The sequence below is a fragment of the Nicotiana tabacum genome, chromosome 15, assembly GCF_000715075.1.
Source record: "Nicotiana tabacum cultivar K326 chromosome 15, ASM71507v2, whole genome shotgun sequence".
Classification (NCBI taxonomy): Eukaryota; Viridiplantae; Streptophyta; class Magnoliopsida; order Solanales; family Solanaceae; genus Nicotiana; species Nicotiana tabacum.
In genome coordinates this window covers 133,409,545-133,431,899 of record NC_134094.1, presented here as the reverse complement: position 1 = coordinate 133,431,899, position 22,355 = coordinate 133,409,545, and the positions used below count along the sequence as shown (strand labels likewise).

Genomic DNA, 22,355 nt, shown 5'->3' with positions numbered 1-22,355 from the left:
CTTAAAATGCGAAAAAGAGGAATGGTCATGCCGAAGCCATGACTATTGTTCATTAGGTTAATTTTTATGGCCCCGCAAAATTTAAAGCTATTAGAATCCGGTAGCTCAGATTCATGTAGATGGCAACGACTATAGCTCACAAATTCTAGTTTTTAGCCCTAAAATGCCAAAAAAGAGGAACGGTCATGCCGAAACCATTAATATCATTAGGTCATTTTAGATGGTCCCACATAATTTTAGACTATTCGGATCTGTTAGCCCAGATTCATGCAGATGGCATGGACTATAACACGCAAAAATTTAGAAATTGGCCTAATTCCAATTCTTTGGCCCTAAAATGCCAAAACACGAGGAACGGTCATGCAGAAGACATGACTATTATTCATTAGGTCATTTTTTATGGCCCCGCAAAATTTTAAGAGATTCGTATCCGGAAGCCCGGATTCATGCGTAATGTGCTAACTATAACACATGAAAATTTAGAAATCGGCCTGAATTCTAATTTTTTTGCCCTAAACAGCCAAAAAATGAGGAACAGTCATACTGAAGCCATTAGGTCATGTTTTATGGTCCCTCAAAACTTTAGGCGATTCGGATCCGGTAGCTCGGATTTATGTTGATGGCGTGGACTGTAGCACACGAAAATTTAGAAATCGGCCCGAATTCTAATTTTTTGGCCAAAAAAAAGCCAAAAAACGAGTAACGGTCATGCCGAAATCATGACTATTGTTAATTAGGTAATTTTTTATGGACACACTTAATTTTAGGTGAATCGGATCTGGTAGCCCGGATTCATGTAGATGGCGTGGACTATAACACACGAAAATTTTGAAATCGACCTAAATTCAAGTTCTTTGGCCCTAAAATGTCAAAAAACGAGGAGCGTTCATGCCGAAACTATGACTATTGTTCATTAAGTCAGTTTTGATGGCCCCATAAATTTTAGGTGATTCGATCCGGTAGCCTGGATTTATGCAAATGACGTAGACTATAGCATACAAAAATTTAGAAATCGGCCCGAATTCCAAATTTTTGGCCCTAAAATGCCTAAAAACGAGGAACGGTCATGCCGAAGCCATAACTATTGTTCATTAGGACATTTATTATGGCCACACAAAATATTAGGCGATTCGAATCCGGTAGCAGATTCATGTAGATGGTGTGGACTATAGAACACACAAACTTGAAAATCGACCCAAATTAGTTTTAAACCCTAAAACGCGAAAAAACGAGGAACGATCATGCCGAAACCATGGCTATTGTTCATTAGGTCATTTTTTAAATGGCTGCACAAAATTTTAGGCAATTCAGAGCCGGTAGCCCGGATTCATGTAGATAGCATGAACTAACACACGAAAATATGAAAACCGGCCCGAATTTTAGTTTTTTGGCCCTAAAATGCCAAAAAAGAACGGTCATGTCTAAGCCATGAATATTGTTCATTAGGTCATTTTGTATGGTCTCACATAATTTTAGATGATTCAGATCTAGTAGCTAAGGTTCATACATATGGCGTGGACTATAACACACGAAAATTTAAAAATCGGCCCAATTCTAATTTTTTTAGCCCTAAAATGCCAAAAACGAGGAACGGTCATGGTCGAGCCATGACTATTGTTCATTAGGTCATTTTTATGGCCTCACAAAATTTTAGGAGATTCGTATCTGAAAATCCAAATTCATGCGGATGGCGCTAACTATAGCACACGAAAATTTAGAAATCGGCCCGAATCTAGTTTTTTTGCCCTAAACTGCCAGAAAGTGAGGAACGGTCATGCCAAAGCCATGACTGTTCTTTATTAGGTTATTTTTTATGGCCTCACAAAATTTTAGGCGATTCAGATCCGGTAGCCCGGATTTATGCTGGTGATAGCACACGACAATTTGGAAATCGGCTCGAATTCCAGTTTTTTAGCCCTAAAATATCAAAAGGCGAGTAACGGTCATGCCGAAACCATTACTATTTTTCATTACCTCATTTTTTATTGCCCAGCAAAATTTTAGGTTATTCAGATTCGGTAGCCCGGATTCATGCAGATGGCGTAGACTATAACGCATAGAAATTTGGAAATCGGCCTGAATTCTAGTGTTTTTGCCCTAAACTGCCAAAACATGAGGTACAATCATGCCGAAGCCATGACTAGTCTTCATTAGGTCATTTTTTATGGCCACGCAAAATTTTAGGCGATTCGTATCTGGTAGCCCGGATTTATGCAGATGGCGTGGACTATAGCATACGAAAATTTGGAAATTGGATCGAATTTCAGCTTTTTGGCCCTAAATGCCAAAAAACTAGGAACGGTTATGCCGAAACCATGACTACAAGCCAAGCCTCACGAGCTTTGAGGCCTGTTCCTTTCCTAGTCCGTGCATTAAACATTTTCTACTTGAGTTTGGAGTTGAGGACTCCGACCCTAACCTATAAATACCCCCTAAACGTGATTATTGATGGGTGGGTCAATTTTGAAGGCAGCAAAGGCATAGAAACACAAACGGAGCACGTAATTCATCGATTCTTCCATCTTTCATCTAGTATTCATAACTTTTATGTTTAAAAATAATATTTCGATTATTTTTATGAACATGAGTAGATAAAAACCTCATTATTCTGGGGTTATGGTTGTTATTGACACTTGTAGTTTGACGGTTGATTATTTTGCTTGAGTTATCATATTAATTTGTTTATTCAATCTTGCACTTAATTATTTTATTGCGTAGCTAACAATAGAATACTATCTACGAATTTATAGTTGAACTGAACAGTGAGAATTATAGATTGCATATAAGATTGAATAGAGTAAGTTCTTGAATCTAAGCATCATAGAAATTATTCGCGATTAGGATATACATATTCTAGTTGCCTTGGTTATTTTCGCAAGAATACACATGCATTCTTGTAAATTCTGATTCTATAGACATATAGTATTAGGTTGGCTTGAATAGGCAAACGAAACATCAAAAGAACTTCGCGAGCATAATAAACCATGTTAATCAATAAATTAGATAAATCAAGTGATTAAATCAACTGGAAGAACGCAATAGGAAAGACATTAATCCCATAACTCCGAAATATTCCCATCTCATTGAATTCTTTCTAAATGTTTGTTTGTTTATTTTGCACCTTTGAATTGTTTGCTTATTTAGTAATATCGTAGTAAATTTTAGTAGTATAAATCACAATCATCTTCTTCACAACTACTTGAGCAATAAATTTATAAATAGTTTAGATTGGACAATAATTGATCATAATTCCTCGTGGGACGATACTTTCTTATTACTTTATTACTTGTCGATCGTGTATATTTGCGTGTGCGTTTGGATCCAAAAAGTTTTTTCCATCATTGTCGGGGTTTTAGAAATTAGCTACTTGTCTAAAATAAGCTTTTATTTATTTTTGTTCAAGATTTAATTTGTTTTTTACTGTTTCTGAATCTATAGGTGTTCACATTGAATGCTAAGAAGAAGTAACAGTTTCAATAATCTTCCTCATTTTGATCCTGAACCCGAAAGGCTCTTTCACAAGTTAAGAAGGGAGACGGAAGCAAGAGTAAGAATTGCAGAGTTGAGCATTATAGTCCAACCATAGTCAATTGAGATGGCAGAGAATGATGAGAGACCGGTGATTGAGGCCGCAAGGCCTAGTCTCGCGAACATGACTTAGGCAATCATGACGCCTGACATAACTGGGCACTTCGAGCTGAAACAGTACACGGTGCAGCTGATTCAATTCATAGGGCAATTTGTAGGTTCGTCGAATGAAGATTCGCGTAGGCACATATAGAATTTTTTGGAGATTACGGATACATACAACTATCCGAACGTCTCCAAGGACTATGTCAGACTCACTTTGTTTCCCTTTTCTCTGTTGTGAGAAGCAAAGGAATGGTTGAACAAAGAGCCAGCAAACTCAATCCGCACACGGGATGATCTAGCACGGAAATTCCTCATTAAATTATTTTCCACAAAGAAAATAAAGTCACTGAGAAGCCAAATTTTGGGGTTTCAAAAAAAAAAATGGCGAGACTATGTGCCAAGCCTGGGAGAGATATAACTACTCAGAGATTTTTCGCACCACTATCAAACTAATGAAGTGTTAGGATATACTTTTATGGATGGGTAGGACGAGACCTCCAAATTGAGCCTAAACTCAGCTTGTGGAGGTAGTACATGCAAAAGCAATACAGTGAGATTCAGACTTACTGAACAGTTTCACTGCTAACGATCATAACTGGCATGGTGAGGGTGAACCAAGAAGACTGTTAAGACAGAAAGTAGCAGGTACACTCGAGCTGGATGAGATGTCAGCCATGCGAGCAAAGATTGCTAAACTCACCAACCAAGTGACTAAGATGGCAATGGGTCAAGGGTATCAAATGCAACAGGTGCAAGGGATGGCCATATGTTGTGAAATTTGGGGAGATGGTCACATGAGTGACAAATGTCTGGTGAATCCATAATCTATTTATTATGTGGGCCAGCAAGGTAGAGGTCCAATGAACCAAAATGCACAATATAGAAATACTTATTATCCCAACTAGAGGAATCACACGAACTTCTGATGGCCTCTCATGGCGGTAGAGAGGTTGTCTCCGAAGACCCTCGGCTCAAAGAAAAATAAAAAAAAGCAGTAGAAACAAGTAGTAACAACAACGATATAATAAGATAACTTATGCGAAAGAAATACAGATAGTCATATAACTTTACGAACAAGAAAATACAAGGCTAATACTAATGCAATTGGTATGGCAAAGAGATACTCTCAACTACCCACTAACCTTCTATCATAATCCTCGACTTGCACACCTTACTATCAAGGTTCATTTCCTCAATAAGCTAAAGTTCTCCATGTCCTACCTAATCACCTCGCCACAATATTTCTTAGGTCTACCTCTACCTCTCCTCTGGCTCGCCAAGGCCAATCTCTCACACCTCCTTATGGTGGCATCCACGCCTCTCCTCTTCACATGCTCGTACCATCTTAACCTCACTTCTCGCATCTTGTCCTCTACAGGGGCAACTCCAACATTGTCTTGAATAACTTCATCCCTAAATTTATCTCTCTCTTCATTCCTAAATTTATCTCTCTTGGTATGCCCACAAATCTATCTTTGCATCCTCATCTCTGCTACTTTTATCTTCTGGACATGAGAGTTCTTAATTGGCCAACACTCTGCTTAAAACAACATAGTCAGTCTAACCATCATTTTACAGGACCTGCCTTTAAGTCTAGGCGGCACTTTCTTGCCACATAAAATGCCGGATGCGAGCCTTCATTTCATCCACCCCGCTCTAATACGATGTGTGACTCCTCATCAATCTCCCCATAACCTTAAATTAGTGAACCAAGGTGTATGAAACATCCTTTCTTAGGGATGACTTGAGTGTCAAGCGTCACTTCCACATCCGCTTCATGAATTCCGTCACTGAACTTGCAATCCAAGTATTCCGTTTTGGTCCTGCTCAACTTAAAACCTTTTGACTCCAGGGCCTGTCTCCAAACCTTCAGCCACACATTACACACGATTATATACATATACTATATATTCGTTGGCTATTTTTAGTTTAAGCGCTGACTATTTAGGTCAATTCTTCAACTTAACCCAAAAGATACTTTAAATTCCTTATTCGGAATGACTTGTTAGGATTGTCTTCATCGTGTTTTCTAGAAAAATGAATGTGTATATATAATTGCTTTGTAAATAAGTTTTTTTTAAAAAAAAAAATTAAAAAAAAAATTGCTGTTTTATTATATAGTTTTGACTCTATCATCTCCTACTATCCGAATGTAATCTCTAAAGTTTATATTACCATAGTAAGAATTCTATTCAGCGTTCATTCCAAAATTCTTGACATGAATTAACAGTCACTCGGTTAATTACCGATAATTAACTTACTTACGCTTACAAAGCAAAAATTCTCGCCATTGTTAGTGTAGTTAATCTGTTGCAACATGTTACTACCTTATTTTTGGGGTTACAAACTCATGCATAAGATAAACAATTACCAGTAATATAAATAGCTTTTAAATGACCTGATACTTGATATTATATAAAATTTTGCAGTGAGTGAGTTTAAGTTGAACGGCAATTAATACAAAATTCTATTCATTCTTAATAAACAAATAAGCTTTACTTGTTAAGTCTTTTAAATTGTGCAATAAGCTCATAACAAGATTCAATCCAAAAAGAGCACCTCATAGGGAATGAACAAGCTATTAGCTGGAATAACAATGAATGCTATCATTTCTATATTGGCGAAAACTCCTCGTATGAAATTAATGAAAAGAGTTGTCTCTTATATAACAACAAAAAAAAAATCAGTATAATCTCACCTTGTAAAGATATAGAGCTTGTTTCCGATAAAGAAAAATACTTAGGCGACCACTTAGGAGTACAAAATACTAGTCTACAACATGAGGAAGAATGGCCACAACAAAAGGCAAACAAAACACTTCTATATAGAATGCTGGATAGAGAGCAGGCAACTTTCTGCCTGTTGCTATTGAGAGTTTCAGTCTCCACTTGATTTAGAGAACATACATGGGTGACGGTACAGAGGCAGAGGCTGCTTCAATCTCTTCTGATCAAATGTGTGCCTGCTATTCAAAGAGGTACGTTTCAACCTTTTAGCGACTAATAATTTTCTGTTTTAACATAGATGAATCGTAAATGGAAGTGCAGCACAAAATGGCATTTGAGGCATTGTTCAACTTACCCAATAAGACCAATAGAGCGTGCCAACATGAACAGCCCTCTGAACTTAGGATCCGAGAATACAAGCAGCCCGTGAGCTATGACTGACCAACTTTTATGTGACAACCATAAGACCTTGAAGAGTTAGCAAAACGCCAATGAAACTCAAGCATAAGCGCTCTATTTGTATTTACTGTTCCTTATGGCTTCGATTTCTTGCAGTTCTACTTGCTGTCTGCGCTTGAATTACATACTCCTTCAGCAGATCGGCAAGTTTCTCCATCAATTCTTGGAAAGACGGGCGACACTGTGGTTCACTGAGTTGGACAAAACAGTAAAGTTTCATACCAGCTCAGTCCAAAAGATGAGAAAAGTTAATGTGATTCAACGAAAAATGGTTGGCAGGGCTAGCGCCTACATGATCCTGAGGGGGTTCAATTGAATCCCGTTTGTCAAAAATTATAGTGCGGAAATAAGGTAAAACAATTGCATAAGGGAAAGCTTTAGTGTAGCGGTAAAGGTGGTTCAAAACTTTCTTTAGGTCATAGGTTTGAATTCCTAGGTGTGGCATTCTTGCTTTTTTCTAAAATCCCTTGTAAGAATTCCTGGATCTGCCACAAGCCAAGGCAGATGCTTTGCCATGGAGTGAAAATGCTGAAGTGATGGGATAGGTTTATCTAAGACTTTAGTCAGAGAATCAAATTCAGCCAGTAATACTTATTAGTCACTTGTAAATGAAATGCACTGGACTCCAACCTCCTTTTCCTAAACTGTTCGTTCTTAAACATATTACTAAAACCTTAAATGCCCAAATGTCAACAGCAAGCAGCTCAGAAGAATAAGAAGAAAAAAAAGGAGGAGAAGTGGGAATGGAAGTCTAAACCTAGTCAAACTGTGGTTGAAGAGGCTCTCAACAGTAAACGGAATGTCACTACTGCAGGACAAAGTGAAGACATGCAAGCATAGATAGATGAGAGGGGCAAGGCTGTGGTGTATCATGGTGAGACTAAGAAGCCAACCCACCATTGACTGTGAAATGCTTGCAAACGAAAACCAATTGCTTCCCTGAGGATTCAGGAAAAGGATCATGTTTTTCTACCAAACACAGGATAACTAATGCATGTATTAGTTATACATAGGTTGAAAAATGCTACCAAACAAGGATTAATAATATCAAAGCTAATAGATGTATTCTTCCCCTAATACATCCTACCAAACGAACCCCAAGTATTTCCATGGCCAGTTAAAAGCTAGACAAGCTAGAAACAGAGTATCCTGCATCTACACTGAATATGATGAGAGATTAACTGAACCTAAACTGATTCAGCAAGAATTTGTGGGGGGTTTTTCAGAAGTTACTGGGCGAAGCAGCATCAGAATTACCTGGGATTGACATAAAACCTTCAATGTCCCATACATCAGTATAAACTAATATCATTGCAAGAGGCTACCCAGGTTGCATATTCTCCATTAATGTCTTCTTTTTTTCCTCTCAGATTAGCAAAGACGATATTGTATGTGTTCCGATGTCATCTCAGCCTGGTTTGCTAAGGACAACTCCCTTATAACTTCAGAATATATTTGAAAGTCATGCAGTACACCTCAGAAGTTTTCAGCATTCCTCATAGGGCTATTTGATTCAGCAAAACAAATTATGATGGCAGAAAGAACTAAGATGCAAATCTGTGCCAACAGCTCTCAATAATAGAAGCCCACTGTGGATGAACATCCTTTGGGATATCTAGCCGCTGATTCATGAATCCTACAGCTCCAATCACCTGCAATCAACTCCAAATAGCTGTTCTTTATATATATTATGATGAAAAATAATCCAATTTTATCTTTTACTTATCTTATGCGTGAAGAGTGGGGGGCTCATAGAATTCAGTCAAACCCCCTCTCTTACAGAATGGGGTGGATACACTATGGCGGCAGGGACACAGCAGGGGCATTTACAAGGTTAATATAGCATACAAGTTACTGAGTCAGCCAAACCAACAGATCACTAATTGGCCATGGAAGCATATCTGGAAAGCCAAGATCCCTTAGCCTGCTTCACTTGGCTTTTAGCAAAGGAGGCTGTTTTCTTTGTGGGGAAGAAGCAGAGACAATCACCCATCTATTTTTACACTGCAGGATAACAGACCAGTTATGGAAAACCTTTATTAATCTCAGAAGTATATCCTGGACTATGCCTAATAAGATTACCGAAGCTCTCTTTAGTTGGGATGAAGCTGGAAGTGGAGCTAGAGACAGATAGATGGAGGATTGTCCCAGCATGTATTTGGTGGACAATCTGGAATGAGAGGAATGCCAAGTGTTTGTTAGTAATTCTGTGCAGAAAATCAAACTAAATTGTATTTTATTTTTTTGTTTTTGGTGTAATCAGGATTACAGAGAAGATACTGCTTCTATCATAGGAATTCTAGTTTCCTGTTAGGATTGCAGAACAGTGTATCTTTTTTTTTTTTTGAATGACTGTAAATATGGTTTCAGTACAACATATGTGCTGTCCTTTGAATATACACAACATGTTATCATCTCGGGAAAAAAAAGGGGGGGAGGGGGGAACTCTTCACCAACCTCTGCGTACACTCTACCCTCCACAGACCCCACTTATGGGATTTTACTGGGTTGTTGTTGTCCAACGATAATACCTGCATTGAGTTGAGGTTATCCCAAGGGAGTTTTCCAGTGGCGAGTTCCCATAGTATCACCCCGTAAACTGTATAGATCAGACCTAATCGCACATCCAAAGAAGGATTGATATCATTAAAATATTCCGGAATCTGCCTAAAAATGCATGTATCTCATAGTTGACATACTTCTCATCTGAAGGTTCACTTCGAAGAACTTCTGGAGCCATCCATTGAGGCTGCAGGAGAATTTAGGTAGAAAGTGATATGAGTCAGCTGAAGTTCAAACAACGTAGGTGAACTAAAATAGCTCTTACTACCACAGTAAGGAAGAGGTTTGAGTTCAAGCTGATACCGTTCCTTTACCCGTCTTTGTTGCTAGAAACGTTTCATATTTAAGACGTGACAGACCAAAGTCCCCAACCTATTGATAGTTTCACGGTTAGATTCTCTTTTTCCACATACTAAAACCTCTTTAGTAAAAGACATTAAGGAGATTGGTGAGAAAGAGAAACGATGACAGTCAGATGAACTGAAGCCAGACCTTAACAGTCCAGTTCTTGTCCACAAGAAGATTTGATGACTTCAAGTCACGATGAACAATAGGTGGGTTATGATGATGAAGACAATTCATGCCACGAGCCTGAAAAAGGTAACAAAAGTGTAACATGATTGTCAACCTAAAAGAATAACCCTGGTAGCTCCAAATATCTGAGATAAATATTATAATACTAACAGAAAGAATTTGATGATCAGCCACACATGAAGGAGAAAAGACTAAAAATGATGCTACTCATGGTAATATTTAATATAACTGGTGGTACCGGTGGAATTGTCGAAGGTGCGTGCAAGCTGGTCTGATATATATATATATAAAGTAACTGGTCTTCCAAGTCTTATAGGAACTTACAATGTCTAAAGCCATGTGGATCCGTCGTCTCCATTCTAATTTGGATGAATACCTCTGTAGTAGCCTGAACAAACTTCCCCTGCATAATGGAAAAGATGAAATGGTTAATAGTTACACACGAAAAATGCTGATACAGTCACAAAGAATAAAACCAAATAAATTGTCACACAGAAGGGGAAAATAGGAACGGGTTATTCAGCATAAAGAAGGTAGACAATTTACCGTGGCAGGAACTCTGTGACAATGCAGAAGCGTTGATGTGAAGTTACTGCACCCATGAAAAGAAGAACATTTGGATGTCGAAGATGTTTCATAAGGGACACCTACAAAAAATAAGCATAAAGCCTGTGAGAGATGCTTCTGGATTTAGCATAATTTTAACAACCTTACTTGAATTGGAGTGGAAAAGCATTAAACTTAAGTCTCCATGAACTAGTATCAGGCAAATAACCTTTTCCAATATATACTATGAATGAGATGTTACGTTGTAGAACTATTTTCTTTGGCCTTTAAATCCATAAAATCAGATAGCATCTGGGTTGGAAAATAAAAGGAGGAACTCCAAATGGAAGCTGATCAAAATTAATAGAATACTATAGATAGATTCAGAACCATGGATGTCTGATTTACAATTATCCAGACAACCAAGACTCGAGCAAAAGAAGAACTCGAAGACAGATAGCTCTCAGTCTTTGTTCCTTGTTTAAGTGCATAATGCAGGTGGTGAAGAACTTGGATAAACTATTAGCATTTATCAAATAATTTACCACTTATTTATGTATCTCTCTTGTTGAGAATTTTAATTTCAACTAGTACCTTATCATATTTGGTTAACATTTTCATGGATTCTATTGTTATAGTCTCTAATGAACTGGAAAGTGGTATTTTTGTTTTAGACAAACTTAATTCTCATCATTTGAAAATTGATGCTGCATTAACTGGGATTGATTACAATAAAAAGTTCAAACTTTCAAGAAATCAGTGACAAAGAGCATAAAAAGCTCCGTTTTAGTGCTCAGTGAGTATAATCCAGCTTTGTCCTTCTCTTCAACAATTCAAAGCATATAATTTGTAGCAAAATATTGCTGGTGTGTTTGACCTTGGTTCACTGCATCTAAGACCTCATTAAAGGCTACAACAATTTTATGGCGATTTTTAGGAAATAACTGAAAGACCGTGATTATGATGGCCATATAGCTTAAAGTTCTATGGGAAAACAAATATTTAATCAGGGGGTAAAAAAGAGCAAAAGCATTTCATGACAAATTTATGGAAAAAAAAAAGGACTGACCTCCTGTTTGAAGGAATAGAATATATCACTTCATCAGAATATTCTTGCTTGGAAAATACCTTAACTAACAGCGACATCCTGCACAGCAAAGACATAATTATGTTACAAAGGAGAACCAGAAAAGTCACACTTTCATGGATTTTCCCTCTAGAAAAAAGCTAGTAGATCCAGATTTCAAGTGTTGATTAGAAAGAGAGTGTGAGGAACCTAATGTAATATACAACACAAATACTGGCTTATAGAAATTTTAGACTTTGACATCATCCATATGATAGGGCCAAGAAGCCAGAGTTAGCCATTGTGGTACCACGCTATAAGCATAAGCTCCCAGAGTAAATGGTAACATACAAATGTATATTCGAACAAATGATATGTTTACGATGACATCTAATCAACATTGCAGTATGTTTAGAAATAACTGACAAATAATTGCTTAGAACATAGTTTCTCCATAAAGTTTAATAACAGAAGGGGCAAAGAACTCTTGGTAAAAAAAATTAATAATAAGAGAAGAGGCAAAGAACATACTGATCCATACCACATCCCATGATAAACAGTTCCACAAGAACCTAGAGAAACACAGATTAAAAGAAAAGTGAGAATGAAGAAGTAAAAGAAAATGCGATGGTTAAAACTGTCAAATGCAGCAGCTTCGGAAAGAGATGTACAAAAAGTTAGGTAAATACATAAGTCTGATTCCAAAGATTCTACGATCAAGTATGGAATAACTGATTGTTAGTTGCTATGTTTTAGGACTGCAGTTTTACTGTGAATAGTTGCAGTTACTTAGTTTGAATTCTGCAGTTATTACTTTTCCCAGTATCTTCGTTAGTTTTTTTTTTAAAGTAGATCATGTGCTGATATTCAGGACCATGAAGTTAGTAGTTAAGTTTTTCTTATAAATTATAACTTATATTACAATGAAAAGTATCCTTGTTCTATATTAGTCTTATGCTCTCTCTTTTCAGATTTCTTCTCTGTTCTTCATTCCTTTAATATTCTGCTCTTTCATTAATCACAAATATTCACTTGTTTTCTGGTTTGTTGATTAAAATTAACAACAATTGGTATCAGAGCTGTTTTTCTTGAGGGGCCTGTGTGAGTGCAAGCAGATCCTGTGGACGCCATGGACGGAGAAACAAGTTTTTCTTCAATCGCACCACCAACCTTTGATGGAGAAAGTTATCAGATCTGGGCAGTTAGAATGCAGACCTATTTGGAAGCATTGGATCTTTGGGAGGCTGTTGAAGATGATTACGAAATTGCTCCCTTGCCAAACAATCCCACGATGGCTCAGATAAAAAATTACAAGAGAGGAAAACCAGAAAGTCAAAGGCAAAGGCATGCTTGTTTGCTGCAGTTTCATCCACCATCTTCACTCATATCATGTCTCTGAAGTCAGCAAAAGAGGTATGGGATTATTTCAAGACTGAATATGAAGGAGATGAAAAAGTTCGAGGAATGCAAGTGCTGAATTTGGTGCGTGAATTTGAGTTGCAAAGGATGAAAGACAGTGAAACCATAAAGGAATATTCTGACAGACTTCTTAACATAGCAAATCGTGTCAGATTGTTGGGTTCCACTTTAAACGATTCAAGGATCGTTGAGAAAATCCTTGTAACGGTGCCTGGAAGATTTGAGGCTACCATTACAACCTTAGAAAAAACTAAGGACTTGTCCAAAATCACACTAGCAGAGCTCTTGAGTGCTTTTCAAGCACAAGAGCAACGACGTGTTATGAGACAAGAAGGAGCTGTGGAAGGAGCCTTACCAGTGAAGCATCAAGACTGTAGAAGAAACCAGAAGAAGCAGAACAAAAAGATCCAAGGAGAAAACAATGAGAATGTTGGAAACAACAACAAAATCAAGACTGGAAGCAAGAAGACAAACTTTCCGCCTTGTCAACATTGTGGTAAAAAAGGTCACCCTCCTTTCAAATGTTGGAGGAGACCTGATGCAAAGTGCAGCAAGTGCAATCAGCAGGGTCACGAAGCTGTAATTTGCAAAAGCAAAATTCAGTAACATGAAGTAGAAGCTCAAGTTGTTGAACAAGAAGAAGACGATCAACTCTTTGTTGCAACTTGTTTCACAAGTTGCGATTCAAGTGAAAGTTGGTTAATCGATAGTGGTTGCACTAACCACATGACATATGATAAGGCTCTGTTCAAAGAGTTAAGGAGCACTGAGACGAAGAAAGTTAGAATTGGAAATGGTGAGTATATTCCTGCTAAAGGCAAAGGCACCATAGCCATTGCAAGTTGTTCAGGAACTAAGTTTATCACAGATGTTCTCTATGTCCCAGATATTGATCAAAATCTGCTAAGTGTTGGTCAATTAATGGAGAAAGGATACGGACTTCACTTCGTAAACAAAGCATGTGTGATAGAAGATCCATCAGGCCATGAGATATTCAAGGTCAAAATGGTGGGCAAGAGTTTCTCACTAAATCCATTGGAGGAGGAGCAAACTGCTTTTCAAGTCAAAGAAAGTGTCACAGAAGTTTGGCATAAGAGGCTCGGGCACTATCATCATGAGGGGCTGTTGCGAATGAAATCTAAAAGGATGGCAAATGATCTTAAATTACAAGGAGAGGAAAACCAGAAAGTCAAAGGCAAAGGCATGCTTGTTTGCTGCAGTTTCATCCACCATCTTCACTCGTATCATGTCTCTGAAGTCAGCAAAAGAGGTGTTGCGAATGAAATCTAAAAGGATGGCAAATGATCTTCCAGAGTTCGATGATCCCATTCCAAACTGCGAAGCATGTCAGTTTGGAAAGCAAAATAGGAAATCCTTTCCTAAGTCAACCTGGAGAGCCACTCACAAGAGCTTGGTATAGTAGAATTGATGACCATTTACTCAGTTTAGGCTTTGAAAAAAGCTTATCTGAGTCCACTTTGTGTGTCAAATATTGTGGAAATGATACTCTAATTATTTCACTTTATGTTTGTTAGTTTATAGATATGTATAGTGTAGTCTTGTCCCACATTGGAAGAGGAGTAATATCCCTTTGTAGTGTATAGCTATAAATAGGGACCTCTTGTATTGTATTTATCATCCAATATCAATAACATATTTTCTCCCGTGCCTTCTCACATGGTATCAGAGCATTAGTGAGAAAAGATCGATGTGCGTCATTCCAGCGTTAACCGGGAAGAAAGAACTTAGTCATCGTGTAATTTTTCCGGTGACCTAAGGCTTGTCTAAGTGAAAGTCACTTTCTGTCGGTGTTGTGCTAAAACTAACACCACCATCAGGTAGATCACCCTCCGACTACCAACCCCTTGAAATTTTATCCGGCAGAAAAGCCGCCACGCTCCTCCACGCGCCGGAAACAACTTTTCCGGCGAGGGTTCCGGCCACTTTCTGGCCATTTTTTCGCGAAACTTCTTCAGGACAGTGTGTTCTCCTCAAAATTCCGAGCCTACCCATCTAATTCAAATCAAATTCCGGCCACTTTTATATTTTTCCGGCGTGAACAGTGACTTTTCTGGCCATTTTTTGAAAATATTTCTTCAGGACAGCTTGCTCACAAAGGAATTCCGAGTCTATCCATCCTGGTTACAACAAATTCCGACAACTTTGGAATTTTCCGGCGAGCTACAGTGTTTCCGGCATGAACAGTGTTCCGGCGCAGAACAGTGTTCTGTTTTCCTGCTGTAAACAGTGTTTTTCAAGCTATTTCTTCAGCTACTACTACAAATTGTAGCGACATGGGGACCGATGCTTTGAATAGTCGGATGGTTTCTTTAGCAGAGTATATTGAGTTCCTTCAGTATAAAGCATATAAGCAGACATCGTCTGAGATAGCTTCTGTTGTTCAAACAGGTAATAGCGTGACTTGTTTCTCCCAATCTTCATCCTCTGAGTTTTGGGTCATTGATTCAGGTGCATCAGATCATATTTCTGGTAACAAATCTCTTTTCACTACTATTTCGTATTCTCAATCTCTTCCAAAAGTCACAATGGCCAATGAGTCTCAAACCATGGTAACTGCAATAGGTCAAGCAAGCCCACTTCCTTCCTTACCTTTAGATTCAGTCCTTTATGTTCCCAATAGTCCTTTTAATCTCATAGCTGTTAGTCGCTTAGCCAAATCACTTAAATGCGCTGTTTTATTTCTTGATGACCATGTTTTTATACAGGAACGCAGTACGGGGCGGATCATTGGTACCGGGCGTGAATCAAACGGACTTTATTACCTTATCCTTGCTAAATCACATGGACTCATATCTTGTCTTCCTTCTACAACTTGTCCTGTTACTGATTCACCAGATTTATTACATAAACGGTTGGGACATCCCAGTTTGTCAAAACTTCAGAAAATGGTATCTGGTTTATCTCACTTGTCAGCTCTAGAGTGTGAGTCATGTCAGCTTGGTAAGCATACCCGCTCCCATTTCCCTCGACGTCTTGATAATCGAGCAGAGTCACCTTTTACTTTAGTCCATTCAGATATTTGGGGTCCTAGTCGGGTCAGTTCCACCTTAGGATTCCGCTACTTTGTTAGTTTCATTGATGATTATTCCAGGTGCACTTGGATATTTTTGATAAAAAATCGATCTGAGCTGTTTTCTATTTTCCAGACCTTCCACGCTGAAATTCAAAATCAATTTGGGGTTTCTATTCGCACATTTCGTAGTGATAATGCCCGAGAGTATTTGTCTTCCCCATTTCAGCAGTTTATGAAATCTCATGGGATTATTCATCAAACATCTTGTCCGTACACATCTCAACAAAATGGGGTAGCTGAAAGAAAAAAAAGACATCTTATTGAAACTGCTCGTACCCTACTCATACAATCTCATGCTCCGTTGCGTTTTTGGGGGGATGCCGTTCTTACATCTTGCTATCTTATTAATCGTATGCCATCTTCAGCTATCCAGAACCAAGTTCCATTCTCTGTCTTGTTTCCCCACTTACCTTTGTTCTCTCTTCCACCCCGTATCTTTGGAAGCACTTGTTTTGTCCATAACCTTACTCCAGAAACAGATAAGTTAGCTCCTCGTGCTCTTAAGTGCGTATTTCTGGGTTTCTCGAGAACACAAAAGGGGTATCGATGCTACTCTCCTGACCTCCAGCGGTACCTTATGTCCGCTGATGTTACCTTCTTTGAAACCCAATCATACTTCACAGGTTCAGGTCATCACTTAGATATTTCTGAGGTACTACCAGTTTCATCTTTTGGAGATTCAGTCACTCCAGCTCCACCACCTACAACTCCAGTTGTAGCTCCACCACCTATAGCTCCAGTTGTAGCTCTACCACCTATAGCTCCAGTTCCACCACCTACAATTCCGGTTGTAGCTCCACCACCTATAGCTCCAGTTCCTCCACATAATCCAGTTCAACCTTCTGCAGCTCCACCATTCTTGACTTATCATCGTCGTCCACATCCAGCATCAGGCCCAGGTGATTCACGCCCCGCATCAGATTCTGCACCTACTGCGGACTTGTCTCCTCTTAGTCAACCAATTGCACTCCGCAAAGGTGTACGATCCACACTTAATCCTAATCCCCACTATGTCGGTTTATGTTATCATCGTCTGTCGTCACCACATTATGCTTTTATATCTTCTTTGTCCACTGTTTCTATCCCTAAGTCTACAGGTGAGGCACTATCTCATCCAGGATGGCGACATGCTATGATTGACGAGATGTCTGCTTTACATGCGAGTGACACTTGGGAGCTTGTTCCTCTTCCTGCAGGTAAGTCTACTGTTGGTTGTCGTTGGGTTTATGCAGTCAAAGTCGGCCTGGATGGCCAGATTGATCGGCTTAAGGCTCGTCTTGTTGCAAAAGGATATACTCAGATTTTTGGGCTTGATTATAGTGATACTTTCTCTCCCGTGGCTAAAGTAGCATCTATTCGTCTCTTTTTGTCCATGGCTGTTGTACGTCATTGGCCTCTTTATCAGTTAGACATTAAGAATGCTTTTCTCCACGGTGATCTTGAGGAAGAAGTTTATATGGAGCAACCACCTGGTTTTGTTGCTCAGGGGAGTTTAATGGTTGTGTGTGCAGATTGCGCAGGTCACTATATGGTTTGAAACAGTCCCCTCGAGCTTGGTTTGGTAAGTTCAGCACAATTATTCAGGAGTTCGGCATGACTCGTAGTGAGGCTGATCACTCTGTGTTTTATCGGCATTCTGCTCCTAATCTGTGTATTTATCTAGTGGTTTATGTTGATGATATTGTTATTACTGGTAATGATCAGGATGGTATTACTAATCTGAAGGAACATCTCTTTCAGCACTTCCAGACTAAGGATCTGGGCAGATTGAAGTATTTTCTAGGTATTGAGGTCGCTCAATCTAGCTCAGGTATTGTTATTTCACAGCGGAAGTATGCCTTAGACATTCTTGAGGAGACTGGAATGATGGGTTGCAGACCTATTGACTCTCCTATGGATCCGAATGCTAAGCTTCTGCCTGGACATGGGGAGCCTCTTAGAGACCCTACGAGATATAGGAGGTTGGTTGGCAAATTGAATTACCTCACAGTGACTAGACCTGACATTTCTTTTCCGGTGAGTGTTGTAAGTCAGTTTATGGATTCTCAATGTGATAGTCACTGGGATGCAGTTGTTCGCATTCTTCGGTATATAAAGTCAGCTCCAGGCAAAGGATTACTATTCGAGGATCGAGGCCACGAGCAGATTGTTGGGTACACAGATGCTGATTGGGCAGGATCACCTTTTGATAGACGTTCTACGTCTGGATATTGTGTTCTAGTAGGAGGTAATTTGGTCTCGTGGAAGAGCAAGAAACAGAATGTAGTTGCTCGATCTAGCGCCGAAGCCGAATATCGGGCCATGGCTATGGCGACGTGTGAGTTAGTTTGGGTCAAGCAGTTGCTCAAGGAGTTAAAGTTCGGAGAAATCAGCAAGATGGAACTAGTGTGTGATAACCAAGCTGCTCTTCATATTGCGTCAAATCCGGTGTTCCATGAGAGGACTAAACACATTGAGATCGACTGTCACTTTGTCAGAGAAAAAATACTTTCAGGAGATATTGTTACAAAGTTTGTAAAGTCGAATGATCAACTAGCAGATATTTTCACTAAGTCTCTTACTGGTTCTCGTATTAGTTACATGTGTAACAAGCTCGGTACATATGATGTGTATGCACCGGCTTGAGGGGGAGTGTTAGTTTATAGATATGTATAGTGTAGTCTTGTCCCACATTGGAAGAGGAGTAATATCTCCTTGTAGTGTATAGCTATAAATAGGGACCTCTTGTATTGTATTTATCATCCAATATCAATAACATATTTTCTCCCGTGCCTTCTCACATGGTATCAGAGCATTAGTGAGAGGAAGTAGTGCATATCAAATTGAAGATTTCAAACAAGAAATGATGAAAGTGTTTGAAATGACAGATCTTGGGCTTATGTTTTACTTCCTCGGCATGGAGATTAAACAAGATCGGGGTGAAGTGTTCATTTGTCAGAAAAAATATGCAAAAGAGATACTAAAAAAGTTTTGCATGGAAGACTGCAAAGAGATGAGCACTCCGATGAATCAAAAAGAAAAATTGAGCAAAGAAGATGGAACACAGAAAGTGGATGAGTCATATTTCAGAAGTTTGGTTGGGTGTCTGATGTATCTAACAGCAACAAGGCCTGACATCCTCAATGCTGTAAGTATTCTATCTCGCTTCATGCATTGTGCAAGTGAAGTGCATTTAAAGGCGGCAAAAAGGGTGATCAGATATGTCAAAGGAACGACTGATTTTGGAATCAAGTTTAAAAGTTGTGAACAACTCAAACTAACTGGTTTTTCCGACAGTGATTGAGGTGGTTCAGTTGACGACATGAAGAGCACTTCTGGATACTGTTTCACTATTGGTTCAGGTGTCTTTTCATGGAGTTCCAAAAAGCAGGATACAATAGCTCGATCGACAGCGGAAGCAGAATTTGTGGCAGCAGCAGCTGCGGTGAATCAAGCATTGTGGTTGAGGAAAATATTGGAAGATCTTCATCTTGAGCAGAAAGAAGAAACTGAGATATTTGTTGACAATCAGGCTGCAATAGCTATTTCTCATAATCCAGTTTTCCATGGAAAGACGAAACACTTTAATATCAAGTTGTTTTTCTTGAGAGAAGTCCAGAAGAATGGGGAGGTGACTCTCATTTATTACAAATCAGATGATCAATTAGCTGATGCTTTTACCAAACCATTGTCAGTTCACAAGTTCGAGTCTTTGAGATCGAAACTTGGTGTCTGCAGATCCTAAAGCAAGGAGGAGTGTTAGTTGCTATGTTTTAGGACTGCAGTTTTATTGTGAATAGTTGCAGTTACTTTGACTGCAGTTACTTAGTTTGAATTCTGCGGTTATTACTTTTCCCAGTATCTTCGTTAGTTTTTTTTTAAAGTAGATCATGTGCTGATATTCAGGACCATGAAGTTAGTAGTTAATTTTTTCTTATAAATTATAACTTATATTACAATGAAAAGTATCATTGTTCTGTATTAGTCTTATGCTCTCTCTTTTCAGATTTTTTCTCTGTTCTTCATTCCTTTAATATTCTGCTCTTTCATTAATCACAAATATTCACTTGTTTTCTGGTTTGTTGATTAAAATTAACAACACTGATAGAGTTGTCTTTGACAGTTTAACCTGTAAAAGGAATTTCACGTACCTTCTCCAATATGTTCTCCAATTGTTAAGTCCTCCCACAAGATTTCGTAATCCAGGCAGTCAGTATCCGTGTCGATCTTATTAACAGCACTACTGCTGGTGTTTTCACAGCTACTAGTACTGCTTGTGCTGTTGCCATTAAATGAAGTAGACCAGAACCCCGAAGCTTCATTGGTGGTTGTCCAGTTAGTATCAATAAACTGATTGTCTGGTTTTAATGCATTATAACTATTACTGTGATTAAACTCTTTGTCTTGGTCATTTTTTAGCCAAGGCCGTTCAGACCGTGTAGTCCTTGCCTCTGACGCTTTTCGCTCGTTGCCTTTCCATGGCCATGGTAAGCTATTCTTTGCCATCCATGCCTCTGCCTTCGAGGTGATAGTCTTATAAATACCTTGTTTTCCCTCACTCTCGTCCCCAGAGGGTTTCCCCAGGGATCACTCCTCTTTTGCAAGATTAGAAAATAATCCAAAGGGAGAAGAGTGAATACTGACACCCCAATATATATCTGTGCCTATATAGCCATACACAAAATCAATATCTGCAAACTTGAAGTGCATTTCTTGCTGAAAATGAAGAAAAAGGTCACCCTTTGAGTTCAAGAAGCCACCTTTCCGGCCCCTAACAGCCTATTCCTCAAATCATTTCCCGTAGATAGGCTGTCAAAGGTTAATGACGCAATAGATCAAAGTACTTACGTTGGTCATGTACTCAGCACAATATGTCGCAACCATGAGAAGCCTTAAATGTTGAACCTACATAAGTGATTCATGCTATATAAACTGGACAAATGCCAGAGTTTTCCAGAATTCTTGAAATGGATCCACATTATAGGAATCAGTTAAGTGATGTCATGCACTTTCTATAGCAACCACATGCCTTGGAGAAGGTGAAAATGTCTTAACATTAGTTCCAATTTTGATAACCTCAGGCATCTCATGGCTCCGAGACATTGGAGGGTCAACTGAATGACTAGAAAATTGGCCTCATCTGCAGCTATTGTACAACCAGCCTAGATATCTGAATTTTAGGCACTCTAATCTCACCTCAACTTGACTCTTCTTATGCCGACTAAACTTGCAATACATACATTCAGTCTTACTTCTACTTATCCGAAAATATTTACTCTCTAGTGCTTCTCCATAGTTCAAACTTTTGGTTCACACCCTTGTTGGTTTGTCAATTAGCACAATATTGTCAGAAAATAATCGGACCTCATCTTGTATTGTATTGGCTAGCTCATCCATTGCTAGGGTTAAACAAATACAGGGTTCAATGTTGATCCTTGGCGTAAATCTACTGTTATGGAAAACTCCTTTGTACCTCTAACTACTGTTTTCACGTCAGTGACGGCTCGTTCATACATGTCTTTTATGGCATTTATATATTTAACAAGATTTCCTTTCTTCTCCAATGCCCACTAAATCAGTTAAACCAGGTGAAGCGTAATAAGGAAAAATGGAGAGACTATTTTGATTAATTGATTCAACTCGAATCACGAGAACAACAAGATCTACATACATCTGCATACGAGTAAAGAGTGTCATGAAAAATATGAAGTTTAGAAAAACATGTGGTCCAGATAGTATCCTCACATAGGTTTGGAAATGTCTTGGTGAGATTGAGTGGGGTGGCTTACCAAGTTATTTAATGCTATACTAAGAAGTGGCTCGATGAGTGGAGAAGGATTATCCTGATTTCAGTTTCTAAGAACAAAGGAGATATCCAAAGTTGTGCCAACTATTTTGGCACTAAAGAAAAAATTCAATTTAAAATATGAAATAAACTATCTAAGCGCTTGACGCCGCTGACACAAATGGCAGTGCACAATCATCCAAAATTTCTGCTAAAACAAGAAACTTGAAGCTTGACTAATGTCAGAGTTCTCCAGAATTTTTGGAATGGATACAATATAGGTTTCAGTGAAGTGATGTCACGTACCCCCAAATGCACTTTCTAGACAATGACTAAAAATTGGCCTCATCTGCAGCTATTGTACACCCAAGGGCTGAATTTGACCTATCTGGATATTTCTTTTTAATAAGCTGTACATAATTTGCTGCTTGTAGACAGACTACGTGGTAAACTTTAACATTCTCCGAGTTTCTGCAATTAGCAGTGATTGTACCAGAAGACTGAATTTAAGGTTGAGGTAAGCCAATTTCTTGCATACTTTCTTGATGACTC

General features: G+C 38.7%; 1 protein-coding gene and 1 pseudogene across 1 annotated transcript; both read right to left on the bottom strand.

Moving 5' to 3' along the window:
* Positions 1–6,295: 6,295 nt before the first annotated feature.
* Positions 6,296–21,888, bottom strand: LOC107808315 (serine/threonine-protein kinase EDR1-like; annotated as a pseudogene).
* Positions 20,162–20,524, bottom strand: LOC107793543 (uncharacterized). The gene has a single exon (XM_075231804.1). It carries the CDS (start codon positions 20,522–20,524, stop codon positions 20,162–20,164), a length of 363 nt encoding a protein of 120 aa, XP_075087905.1.
* Positions 21,889–22,355: the final 467 nt, after the last annotated feature.